Raw genomic sequence first — 13,848 nt, 5'->3', positions numbered from 1 at the left:
TGGCACGTGAGATCCTAGTTCCCTGACCAGGGATCGAACCCATGCCCCCTGCATTGGAAGCGTGGAATCTTAACCACTGGACCACCAGGGAAGTCCCTCAGCACTTTAAATATATGTCATACCACTGCCTTTTTGTTTTCAAAGTTTCTGGTGAGAAATCTGCTTGTTATCTTACCGAGGATCCTTTGTATGTGATGAGTTGCTTTTCTCTTGCTGCTTTAAATAGTGCTGTTATTTAATTTCAGTTTCCAATTGTTTATTGCTACTATACAGCCATACAATTTTTGTAAATTGCCTTACATCAGTCTGAATGTTTATGTAACCCCCAAATTAATATGTTGAAATCCTAACCCCCAAAAGGTGATGGTAATTAGGAGGTGGGGCCTTTGGGAGGCGATTAGGTCATGAGGATGGAGTCTTCAATTAATGGGATTAGTTACCTTATAAGCGACCCCACAGGGCTCCCTAGCCCCTCTGCCATATGAGGACACAGTGAGAAGCCATCGTCTGTGAACCAGAAAGTGGGCTCTACCAGATACCAGATCTGCTGGTGCCTTGATCTCAGGCTTCTCAGCCTCCAGAATTGTGAAAAATAAATTTCCATTGTTAATAAGCTACCTAGCTTATGTATTTTGTTATAGCAGCCCAAATGATCTAAAACAGTTTCCTTATCCTTTTAATGTTTTGGGGATCTATGGTGACACCCTATCCTTAATTAGTAATATCATTTCTTTTCTCTTTTTGTTAGTCTGGCTACGTTTTTTCATTTTTATTCATCTTTTCAAGGAATGAACTTTTGGTCTAATTGACTTTTTCTGTTCTCAGTTTCATGTATTTTTCTTTTTATTTCCTTATTTGCTATGAACTTAATTTGATCTTCTCTTTTTTAGTTTCTTAAGGTGGAATTTTAGGCCAGTGATTGAGACTTGCTTCTTCTCTTATATAGTCATGCAATGCTATAAATTCCCTCTAGGCACTGCTTTAGCTACATCTCAGGTTTCGAAATGTAATGTTTTTGTTTGCATTCAATTAAAATTATGTTTTAATTTCCCTTGTGACTTCTTCTTTGACCCATGTGTATTTAAAAGTGTGTTGTTTAATTTGTAAATATTTGAAGATTTTCCAGATTTTTCTGTTACTGATTTCTGATTTAATTCCTTTGTGCTAAGAGAACATACTTTGTATGTGTTAAAGTTGCCAAGATTTGTTTTATGATCCAGAATGTGGTCCATCTTGGTGAACATTCTGTGTGCTCTTGAAAAGAATGTGCATTTGGCTCTTTGGGGGTGGAGTATTCTATAAATGCCAATTAGGTTATGCTGGTTGATTGTGTTGTTCAGTGCTTCTACATTCTTACTGAATTTCAGTCTGCTTTTTTTATTGATTAGTAAGAAGAAGAATGCTGAATTCTCCAACTATGTTTGTGAATTTGTCTGTTAATCTTTTCAGTTCTGTCAGTTTTGATTTATATTTGTCCTTTTGTATTTGGTTTATTCTAGTTAGTACAATCCTTTATATTTTTTATTTATCCATTGAGCATGATGTCACTTGTCCTTTCTACTTCATTGAATTATTGTTTAAAATAAAATAGTTAAAACCTAAGAGGTATATAAACTTAAGATAGTATGTATAAAAACTGGTAAACATTATCTGAAAACAGTCAACTGATTTGCTGTCTATGTATGACCGTAAGTGGGTTTACTTTATTTACAACTTAAAAGTTATTCCCATCTTATACAGAAATGCTAGGAGTGTTCTAAAATTCAAAATTAGGGAATATCATCTGACAGGGAAGGAATATGTTTTCAGAGGCCACTTGTGAACTGTTTAAGTAATTTTATATTTTGTGTGATCCAATGTTTTATATACCTTGTTTGACAGGAAAAAACTTTATTGCATTTATTTCTCTTTTTAGGATTCTAATTCTCAGATGGATTTAAGCCTTCAGGTAACTGATGATGATATTAACGAGATAATTCAAATAGATGGAACTGGAGATACAGCTTCCAGTGATGAAATAGGAAGTACAAGAGATGTAGATGAGAACAAATTTCTAGGGATTACTGATGCGGGAGACCTGAAGGTATTTGAAGAAGCCAGCAGTATATCAAATGAAGATTCAATGGCCAACAGTAGTGATAATGAAGACCCTCAAGTAGACCTTGTGGAAGAGGTGAGGATTATTTTTGAGCTGAAACTTTTAAAAATTTATAGCATTTGTACTTTAATATACTTTGGAACCAAGAGGAATAACAATTAAGGTTAATCCTGTCTTTTGTCTTTAAAATGAGACTTATTTGTATCTAGTATTTAAACTTTTAATCTTAAACTGTAATTTAACTCAGTATTAAGTATTTAGGAATCAGCTACTATATTTGTTGGTCTTAACTAGAGGTAGTGAGAGGTTTAAGGGATGGGAGTGGAGGTAAAGAGGGCAGCTAGGGTAGAAGCATATCATATCTGCTCTAATCCTAATAAATGCTGTGAAATCTTTGTGGAATGTGATAATTAAGAAGCATGTAAGTGGTATGTATTAACTATCGTTTATGGTGCCGTACATATGTGCCAGGTACCATACTAAATCTTACTGCCTTTTGTTATTTAACATTACCACTGCCTTATGGGTTTTATGAGTCTTATTACTGTCCTCATTTTGCAGATGAGAAAACTGAGATACAAGGAGTTTTAGTAGCTTGCCAAAGGTCAGTCTTGTGGTTATTGAGTGACTAAGTTGGGATTCAAACTCAGGCTGTTTTACTTTTAAATACAGTACTATTCTGTGTCCTTGGAGGGAGAGAATATGTCCCTCTGTCTTTAAAAAATTCAAAGCATCATGAAATTCATTAATGTGAGTATCTTTCATCTTTAGGACCCTTTAAATTCTGGGGATGATGTTAGTGAGCAGGATGTGCCGGACCTGTTTGACACAGATAATGTAATTGTCTGTCAGTATGAAAAGGTACTGTATTCACCTTTTAGACTTCAGGTTTATTAATTGCATTTATAGTAGAAAATGAACAAAATAATGGGAAATGTGATGATCAGTTACTGTTCAGTTAAATTAATCTCAAAATAGCTAAGTAATTCTATAAATTTGGGAGGGTATTTTGGGTCTAACACTGTGCTGTGTGGTCTTGGTGATACCAAAAAAGTGATAGGCCTTGTCTTATGGAGGTGATAGTCTTATTGAAGAAAGGTGTTTCTGTATGGAATAATAGAATGGCATACAATAAGATAGTAGGTAAATCAAGAGCTAAAATATGTGACAGGTAAATCAAATACTAAAATACATGGCATATAAATCAAATGCTAAGATGAGTGGCACAGACAGTTAGTCCTAAAAGGGGCTAGGAAATGCAAGAAATCCTTTGTAGTTGGAGTTCTCCACAAATCCTTCATGGGTGATGTGGGGCTTTGAAATAGATCTTGAATGATTTGTAGGATATAGATAAGTGTGGAGAGTAGGCATTCAGAGTAGAGTAGCCTGATAAAAGGCAGAGAAATGAATGCATGTAGAATTTATAAGGGACAGTGAAGAGACAGCTCTGCCTTGAATGAGGTGTTTTCCTTTTGAATGTGTTAGGAAATGAGGCTGGGTGGTGGACAGAGGTGGGAGCAGATTGGAAAATCCAGAATCCTGGTAGGGGAAGTTCAAACTTGATTTGATGGACATTAACCTTATGAGGATGATATTGAGAAAATTGTAATTGGGTTTAAAAACTGGCATTGTTTGCTAATTTGGAAGAGGCAAATAGTAAGAAGAACAGGGATAGCACATAAAGTAACAGAGCCCAGACTAAGGATGGCGGCATAGAACATGGAAGAGTTAGAGATTATGGTGGAAGAAATCATTGGACTTCCAATACTATGTTGAAGAGAAGTGGTGAGAGTGGGCATTCTTGTCTTGTTCCAGAATTTAGTGGGAAGGCTTTTAGCTTTTCACCTTTGAGTATTATATTGGCTGTGGGTTTGTCATAAATTGCTTTTAGTATGTTGAGATATGTTCCCTCTGTACCACTTTCCTAAGGGTTTTTTATCATGAATGGGTGTTGAATTTTACCAGATGCTTTTTCTGCATCTATTGAGGTGATCATGTGGTTTTTGTCCTTTTTTTTGTTGATGGGGTGTATCACATTGATTGATTTGTGAATGTTGAACCATCCTTGTGACCCTGGCATGAATCCAGCTTGGTCATGGTATATGACCTTTTTTATGTGTTGTTGGATTCAGTTTGCTAATATTTTGTTGAGAATTTTTGCATCTATATTCATCAAAGATATTGGCCTGTAATTTTCTTTGTTGGTAGTTGTCTTTGTCTGGTTTTGGTATCAGGGTGATGGTGGCTTCATGAAATATTTTTGGGAGAGTTCCTTCCTCTTTAATCTTTTGGAAGAGTTTGAGAAGGATTGGTATAAGTTCTTCTTTGTATGTTTGGTAGAATATACGCTGAGGAAAAGACAGTCTCTTCAGCAGGTGGCGTTGGGAAAGTTGGACAGCCACATGTAAGTCAATGAAGTTAGAACACACCCTCACACCATACACAAAAATAAACTCAAAATGGCTCAAAGGCCTAAATATAAGACAAGACACCATAAAACTCCTAGAAGAAAACATAGGCAAAACATTCTCTGACATAAATTGTACCAATGTTTTCTTAGGTCAGTCTCCCAAGGCAATAGAAATAAAAGCAAAAATAAACAGGTGGGACCTAATCAAACTTACAAGCTTTTGCACAGCGAAGGAAACCATAAATAAAATGAAAAGATAAACAAAAAGGTCCTACTGTATAGCACAGGGAACTATATTCAATATCCTGTGATAAACCATAATGGAAAAGAATTAAAAAAAAAAGAATGTCTATATGTGTATAACTGAGTCACTTTGCTGTACAGCAGAGATTGGCACAACATTGTAAGTCAAAGTAAAATTAAGTAAAAAAAAATAAACGAAAAGACAACCTACAGACTGGGAGAAGATATTTGCAAATGATGTGACTGACGAGGGCTTAATTTCCAAAATATACAAACAGTTCATACAACTCAACAACAAAAAAACAAACAAGCCAATCCAAAAGTGGGCAGAAGACCTAAATAGACACTTCTCCAAAGAAGATATGCAGATGGCCAATAGACATGTGAAAAGATGCTCAACATTGCTAATTATTAGAGAAATGCAAATTAAAATTACAGTGAGGTACCACCTCACACTGATTAGAATAGCCATCATTAAAAAGTCTACAAATAACAAATGCTGGAGAAGGTGTGGAGAAAAGGGAACCCTCCTACACTGTTGGTGGGAATGTAAATTGGTGCAGCCACTATGGAGAACAGTATGGAGGTTCCTCAAAAAACTACAAATAAAGTTGCCATATGATCCAGTAATCCCACTCCTGGGCATATACCCAAACAAAACTAATTCAAAAAGATACATGCACCCCTCCCCATGTTCATAGCAGCACTATTTACCATTGCTAAGGCATGGAAACAACCTAAATGTCCATCGACAGATGAATGGAGATGTGGTATATATATACAGTGGAATATTACTGAGCCATAAAAAAGAATGAAATAATGCCATTTGCAGCAACATGGATGGACCTAGAGATTATCATACTAAGTGAAGTAAGTCAGAAAGAGAAAGAAATACCATATGATATCACTTATATATGGAATCTAAAATATGACACAAAGAACTATATCTATGAAACGAAAATTGACTCATAGTTACAGAGAGCAGACTTGTGGTTGACAAGGGGGAGGGGGAGTAGAGGAGGGAAGGATTGGGAGTTTGCAGTTATATATATAATATAATATATATTATAATAATATAATATTATACAACAGGATCCTATTGTATAGCACAGGAAACCATATTCAATATCCTGTGACAAACCATAATGGAAAAGAATATGAAAAAGAATGTGTGTGTGTGTGTGTGTGTGTGTGTGTGTGTGTGTATAACTGAGTCACTTTGCTGTACAGAAGAAATGAACACAACATTGTAAATCAACTGTACTTCAATAAAATTAAAAAAGTATCATTGGTACTTGGTGATTAGTTGGTCATGAGAGAATGATTGACAAGGGAGAGTTAAAGGTGTCTATCAGGTTTCAAGCCTAAAAATTAGGTTAGTAGCAATTGAACTTTAGCAACTAAAATATAATACAGCTTAAATTTGTTTTTAAACACTATAACTGTGATTATGTAGTCAGTTTTGCATTCTTATTCATATTTACATTTTTTAGCAGCTTTGAGATATAATTCACATACTATACACTTCACCTATTTAAAGTGTACAATTAAGTGGTTTTAGTATATTTATGGATATGTGTAACCATTAACACAGTCAATTTTAGAAAATTTTTATCACCTCAGAAAGAAAGCCCATACCCTTTAGTTCTTACTCCCATATTGCCCCCTTTCTCCCATCCCCAGTAGTAAGGAACTACTAATGTACTTTCCATCATTGTAGATTTCCCTATTCTGGAGTTTCATATGAAAGGAATCATATAATATGTGGTCTTTTATGACTGGTTTCATTTATTTCACACCGTATTTCAAGATTCATCCATATTATAGCTTGTAACAGTTCTTCATTCCTTTTTATTGATGAATACTAGTCCATTGAATGGATATACCACATTTTGTTTATCCATTCATCTGTTGAGTGATATTTGCGTTGTTTCCACCTTTTGGCTATTATGAAGAATTCTGCTATAAATATTCATGTACCAGTTTTTTGTGAATATATATTTTCATTTCTCTTGGTAAATACCTAGGAGTGGAATTCCTGGGTCATATGGTAATAATTTGAGGCACTACCAGACTGTTTTCCAAGGTGGCTGTACCATTTTTCATTCCCATCAGCAGTGTGTGATGGTTTAGATTGCTTTACATTCTCACTAACACTTGTTATCTGACTTTTTGATTCTAGCCATCCTAGTGGGTGTGAAGTGGTATCTCGTGGTTTTGATTCGCATTTCCCTGATGACTAATGCATATTTACATCTTTGACTTGTTTTCAGTAACAATTTCAATATACTCAGGGGAGATGGAGGATGGTACTTTGAATTGCTGTAAAAAATGAATCCTTTTCTCTAAAAATAAGATAATTTTCTCTCCTATAACATTTTTTATAGATAGAAAATGGCAATTTAGATGCTGGTAAACATAAGCATAAGAAGGAATAGGTAATAGAAAAGGGACTAGTCTTGGTTTGAAAGTTCTTTTAGATTCTTACAAACAGTGTATTGTGTTCTAGAAACAGTGTATTGTACTGTATAGACACTAGATTATATATGCATTTCTTAGAGTCACAAATAATTTTCTAGACTATTATGGATATAGTATTCTTTGTGGTACTGCATTGTGGGCAATAGCTTGTAATTAATTAACATTGAATTAATAGAATTTAGTATTTTAGTGATGTTAAGGAGGAGTAGGTTGCAGTTTTGGATGTGATGTCCAGGGGAGGCCTTACTGAGAACGTGATTGGGTAAAGATCAAAAGGAGGTAAGAGAGGGGACTTCCTTGGTGGCGCAGTGGTTAAGACTCCGTGCTCCCAGTGCAGGGGGCCTGGGTTTGATCCCTGGTCAGAGAACTAGATCCCACAGGCATGCCGCAACTAAGAGTTCACATGCCACAACTAAGGAGCTGGCAAGGTGCAACTAATGAGCCCGCCTGCCACAACTAAGATGTGGTGCAACCAAATAAATTTAAAAACTTTTTTTAAAAAAAGGAGGTAAGAGAATGAACCATGAGGATATTTGGATGTAATCATTTCAGACAGAGGGAACAGTAAATAATACATAAGTCCTGAGGTAGACGAATACCTGTGTGTTCAGGGAACAATGAGGAGAGCAGAGCAGTAAGTGAGGGGAAGAGCAGGATCTTATAGTCCATTTTAAGGACTTTATTTTTTGGATGAGAAGTCATTGGAGAGTTTTGAGCATAGAAATGATATCTGGTTTATGTTTTTAGTAGGGCCATAGTAAAAGTAGACTGGCTACCATGTTTAGAGTAGACTAAGAGGAAGACAAGGGTGAAAATAGGGAAACTAGTCATGAGACATATTAATCCAGGTGAGAGAGGATGGTGGCTTAGACAAGAGTAATAGTAGTGGAGGTGGTAGAAGTGGTTGGAATATGCTTTGTAGGTAGAACTAACATTTACTGATGGATCTGGATATGAGGTGTGAGTAGGAGGTGTAAGGATTGTGTCCAAGATTTCTGGCCTGAATGAGAAGAATGAGTGGCCATTCCTCACTGAGATGCGGAAGACTGTGAGGTGTGGGGGAGAGTATAATAGTGTCTTTGTTTTAAACTTGCTTGAGATGTTTATTGGACATTTATGAAGAGGTGCTGAAGCAGTTGAATGAGAATCTGGAGTTTAAGGGAGAGGTGTGAGCTAGAGATATAATTTTGGAGAGTCCTCAGCATATAGATGATGTTTAAAGCCATGAGATTAGATAAGATCACCAAGAGAGTGAATATCAACAGAAAGAAGAGTCCTGGTACACTCTAAAATTGAGAAGTAAGAGAGAGAAGGAGGAATCAAAGGAGTGGCCAAAGAGTCATGTGGAAAGCCAGGAATGTTCTAGAAGCCAAGTAAGGAAAATATTTCAAAGAGGATATATTGAATGGTGCCAGTAGATCAAGTATTTTTAAAATTTTTTCCTTATTATGTTATCTCTTTTGTTGCTGTGGTAAACGGGCTCTTTATATCTTCTAACTGTTGCTTATATATCACTATTTGAAGGCAATGAATTTCAGTTTATTAATTTTGTATCAATACTGAATTCTTATTTAGTCATTTTAAATTGATTATCTTAGGTTTTTCAGACATCCAGTCATTGCATCTGCAAATTTATTTCATCTCTTCCAATATTTATCTCTGTAGTTCTTTCTTCTCGTCTAATTGTATTGGCTAGTACCTCTAGAGTGAAAAGTTGGTTAAGAGTGGGTATTCTTGTCTATGTCCTGACTTGAGCGGGAGTACTTTTAGGGTTTCCGCACTAAGCAGTATGTCACGGCTTTTGGGTTGAGGAAGGGGTATGTGTGTGTGTGTATGTTTGTAGGGCATAGTCTTTCTTATTTTAGTTTAAAAAAAAAAATCTATAATGCATGAGTTTTATCAAAAGCTTTTTCAACATCATTGAAGATGATTATATTATTTGTCTCCTTAGGTCTAGTAATATAGTGTTTGTACTAGTAAATTCCTAATTTTGAACCATTGTTGCATTTCTAGAATAATGTAGTCACTAGATAAAGCTACTGGGATGAGTTGTTGCCGCTGCTTCTACCGTTGTTCTTTTCCTAATTCTGGCCAGATTTTATCATCTTTGTTAAGGATTCTGTTGTCACTGTTGTGTTCCCCGAGACTTAAGACAAGTGCAAGTGGAAATTTGGAAGTCAAACTCAGAAAAGAAATTTTCTGTCGCCAGGCCATTTCCCCCACACACAAATAGAGGGTTTATCCTTTGTATTTTCTTATGCTTCACAAAATGCATCCAAATACTAGTCACAGGCTTTTCTTCCTTGATTTGACTATTTGCAATCAACACCCAGGTTTAATTTTTACCCTTGATTTCAGATCATATATTTCTAAATTTTTAAAATAGTCACTTGTGGTCTACCCAGAAGTAACAATGATTGTATGATTTCTTACCTCTTAAGGTAGTAGGATTTTCTGGTTTTAATTTTGTATCAGGCTGATTTACTGAATCCAAAGAATAGCTAATAGAATCTGATAGATTATAAGTTGTATTTTCAGACCTTGCTCAGTGCGTTATTGTGACTTTCTTCTTAGAAATGAAACACCACTATTTTTTCATTCCGGATAATATTAACTACATCCTCTCTTGTTTATTCCTTTGCAGACATAGTGAACTTTTTGCTTTTCTTGAGCAATCCAGGCATGCCCCTCCTCAGGACTTCTGTTCCCTTTGTCTGGAATGCTCTCTACTCAATATCTTCTTTTTAAGTCTTTGCTCAAATGTTACTTCACAAGTCAGGCCCACCCTGACTCTTCTATTTAAAATTCTAACCCCACCTCTGTGTTCGTGATATTCCTTTTCCAGATCTATTTTTCATAACACTTAACCACCTTTTAATATTCTGTATAGTTTACGTGTTTATTAAGTTTGTTTCTCCCATCCTTACTAAAATGTAACCTCTTCAAAGACAGGAATTTTTTTCCTGGTCTAAAAAATTATATCTATATTTTCCTTTTTAAAAAGCTAATATAGATCTCCAGTGCCTAAAACAATACCTGACACATAGGAACTGAGTGAATGAATAAACTATCTTGAGGAGGGTCTTATTTATAAAGAACTCCCATTTAGGGTCAGAATAATCCCATGGGATATGCAAAGAAATGTAAATGATCCTTTGACTTCTAAATTTAATTAATTTAGGCTGTTTTTCTCCCTCCAGATTCATCGAAGCAAGAACAAATGGAAATTCTATTTGAAAGATGGTATTATGTGTTTTGGAGGGAGAGACTATGTATTTGCAAAAGCCGTTGGTGATGCAGAGTGGTAAAACTGATGAGCTCAGTACATCATTAAGATCAGTGGGACTAGATCACATGTTGTTCACTGCATGGAATTTAATAAAATTATAATTCAGATGCAAATACAAATATACAGTTTTACATTTCTTTCATTTTACATTTCAAACTGTTTTAACAGGTTTTTATTTTTTAACCCCCATTGTCTATACCATTACAAAGCATAGATGTATCGGGTGTGATGTAGCATGAAAAAATGTCATATTTCTTTAATTTTGAAGTAAAATTTAAATCAGACTCCAGTTCCCCTTCATGGTGAAGTCAGTATCAATTATTAGATTGGGGCTGGTGTTCTTCCCACCTCTCACCAAACCATGTTACAAAAGACCCTGGAGAGTAACACAATATTGTAAAGCAGCTATACTCCAATTAAAAAAAAATCATATTTGAAAAAAAAAAGGATCCTGGAGAGTCTTATAAGTAGCAGGATATTTAAGAAGGCTTCTCTGGATCTTCAGTCTACGCTTATCACCAGCAGTATGCTGATTGTGCAAGCCCAGATGGTTCCTTGGAGGCAGATGCCTCAGTTGAGCTCATACTAAACATGAAAATAGTTGCTGAGGCCAGGATCCCTAGAGCCAAGGATGAGCCTTTCTGGGTTTATCACGTGGCCAGGCCATTCTTCTTTGTACCTGCTATTTCCCTGGGGAACTGTAGGGAGTGGGTTGGGTTCCCATTCTAATTCTTGTTGCTTCATACTTCTGTCCTCTTCCCTCTTTCCCTATGTTTTTTTTTCTATTTTTCTTACCGTTGAAGACCCCTTTGCAGAGTCTTTACCCCTCAAAGATACTGTCTCTCTTCTTTTCTCCTAACAGGGAATTCCCTCATTGAGATTAGGTTTTCTAAAACAAAAGTCAAGAAGAGATGTTCTGTTTAGGAACCTTCTGCTTAGGTGAGACAATCTCATTTGAAAAGAGAAGACCTGGATAACTCTTAAAACCAGGGAGAGAAAACAAAATGTAAAATGCAAATAGCACCGTTTTCCTACACCAATGAAAATAAAGCATATTAGTAACCTATTCTGTAATATTCTTTTCCTTAGTAGACTCAAATTCCTCAAAGGAACGTTTTCTCCATCATTCTGCTTCTTTTAGTGGGTGGAGTACACATGGTATCCAAGTCTAGGATCCCTGTTTTGGCCCTGAATGGTGTTCTCCAGGGTAGTAATTCTCTCACAAAAAGCAGTTCTGGGATTGAGCGGGTTATGGTCTGTGAAAGCTCCTTGAGGGTTAGGTACCTGGATCTGGCTGGTCACAGGGTGAATTCCCCACTTCTTTTTCAGAGGCAACCCCACTTGGAGGGTTTAATTTATTCCAACACTTGTTCTGTTCTACCCAAGGGACTCAGCTACTGTTAGGTCTTCTCAAAATCTGGATAAATCTTATCTGGGTCATGAACAACATGAGGGGGACACTGTCTTTGGCCTAAAGTTGGCAGCTGCATGAGGATTCAGTTAGTACTAGTGAGTGAGCTGGTCCCCTCTCCAGATTCTCCAGCTATGCCTTCTTCATCCTCAGAGTGACTGTCCACCACCACCACTGCTATTCCAAATCCTTTTCCGTCTCTTGATAACTCCCAGGAGCTATGGGTTCCCTCATGGATGTTGCCTACCATGAAATGTTCATCTTTTCTACATGGGAGGCAAATGAGAGCACTTATTCTTTGTGTCATTGCTGAAATGTACCCCCTCCAGTGTTGAGGAGGGGGTACACTTTCTATTCTTCTTCCTGCTTTTTTTTTCCCAGGCTCACCCGGTCACCCTGTATTAACTGCTGAATTTGTCGACAAGGTGCATTCACTTGGAAATTGGGGTTTAATGTTGGTTTAAGTGTTTGGGAGAGGCAATAATAGTTGTTTCTAAAATTCTTTTCCTCCTCTCCACTGTGAATTTTAAATTCTCACTTTGCTTTAGTGATTTAAAAAAAAATTGTATCACAAATACTACTATATTGCCGTCTTTATTTATGTGGCACATTTTATCAGAGAAAAAAAGTCACTGTCCCATTTGTGTGTCCCTCCTATATTTGATTCTATTCTGTTACATTACAGAAAACTTTTTGATGGTATTGGCCCACTAAGTTGATTTCACTACCTACTGATGGGTCATAACTCACAGTTAAATATATTTTTAGCCCATGTGCCAAAGATAAAGTGAGACAAATCTTAATCCATTTTGAAAGAGTAAATTGTACTTTAAGTCCTGCAAGTTGGTGGAGTTTACCTGAGACTTGGCTTTAATGTGATACTACTTTTACTTTCAGGAACCTCTTTATCATGTCCAAGCTTAACACTTCTTGTTGCATATTTTAACAAAATATCGTAAAGTAAGTTATATGTTCTTATAAATACAATAACTTGGCAAATGTCATCCTACATCATATTATAGATGGTGAATGTCTCTGTGAAAGAAGTTAGTTTGTTGTGTTAAATGAAATTTATGTAAGTATCATGTATAGTAATTTCCTAACGCAAACTTTTTCTCATGCATGCATCCTGCAGTGCTTTTTTAACATACTTTCCACCTCTCCCTGTAGGCTAAGAAGGTCTTGAGTTTGCACAGTCTCTTAGGGACTGACCAACTGACCTTGCCTGGATTACCTTCTTTACCTGTTTTATTCAGTGTGCTATAATATGTGTAAAAGATTATCTGTTACAGCTCAGACTTCATAGGGCAATGAGACTCCAGTTCTGGCTGAGGCACTCAGTTGAAGTCATTTAAGTTGTGTAGCCAAACTAATAACTTAGAGTGAATAGCAAAGGTTAATTGGGTGGTGAGCAGGGGAATTTAGTGGGGGAATTTCTTTTGACTCTTGTTAGTAGGTTAATGCTGTGCTGTTTTTCATGTAAATATACTCTGAGCTAGGTGGAAATTTTACTATTTGTAACTAGAAAGCTAAATTATAAATAGGTGGCTCATGGTAATCACTCTTAGGAAGTGACTTGATATTAATAAAAATATTGCACATTTTGAAGAAAAGATTCTTTCCAATTGTGAACACATTTACTGAAATCTTAGTGACATAAAGATTCTTAATTTACACGTGGGCTTATTAATACATTTTTGAGGAAACTAAAACCAGGCCCTTTATAGCAAATGTTATAACATTTGGACAAAATGCCTTTTAAAAATATTTTGTAAGTTTAGATGAGCTACTCCAAATTAACTCTTTTTAGTCATTTTGCAACCTACAAGTGATAACGTCAAACGTGGTAAAAAAAAAGATACATGATAGAAATATAAATTTCTTGAGCATTTGATGTTTTTATGATTTATGTATGA

At 35.9% G+C, this 13,848-nt stretch overlaps 1 protein-coding gene across 1 annotated transcript in view; it reads left to right on the top strand.

Annotated features, from left to right (window-relative positions):
- Nucleotides 1-10,553, top strand: part of GTF2A1L (general transcription factor IIA subunit 1 like) — a 59,200-nt gene extending 48,647 nt beyond the window's left edge. Inside the window, exons 7-9 of the mRNA XM_060309122.1 lie at nucleotides 1,916-2,173; nucleotides 2,870-2,959; nucleotides 10,433-10,553. Coding sequence (XP_060165105.1) covers nucleotides 1,916-2,173; nucleotides 2,870-2,959; nucleotides 10,433-10,540 — 456 coding nt within the window. The 3' untranslated portion in view covers nucleotides 10,541-10,553. The remainder of the gene's footprint in view (nucleotides 1-1,915; nucleotides 2,174-2,869; nucleotides 2,960-10,432) is intronic.
- The last annotated feature ends 3,295 nt before the right edge of the window (nucleotides 10,554-13,848 follow it).

Source organism: Globicephala melas, chromosome 12 (genome assembly GCF_963455315.2).
Source record: "Globicephala melas chromosome 12, mGloMel1.2, whole genome shotgun sequence".
NCBI classification, from domain to species: Eukaryota; Metazoa; Chordata; class Mammalia; order Artiodactyla; family Delphinidae; genus Globicephala; species Globicephala melas.
This window is presented reverse-complemented; position numbering and strand designations above follow the sequence as displayed.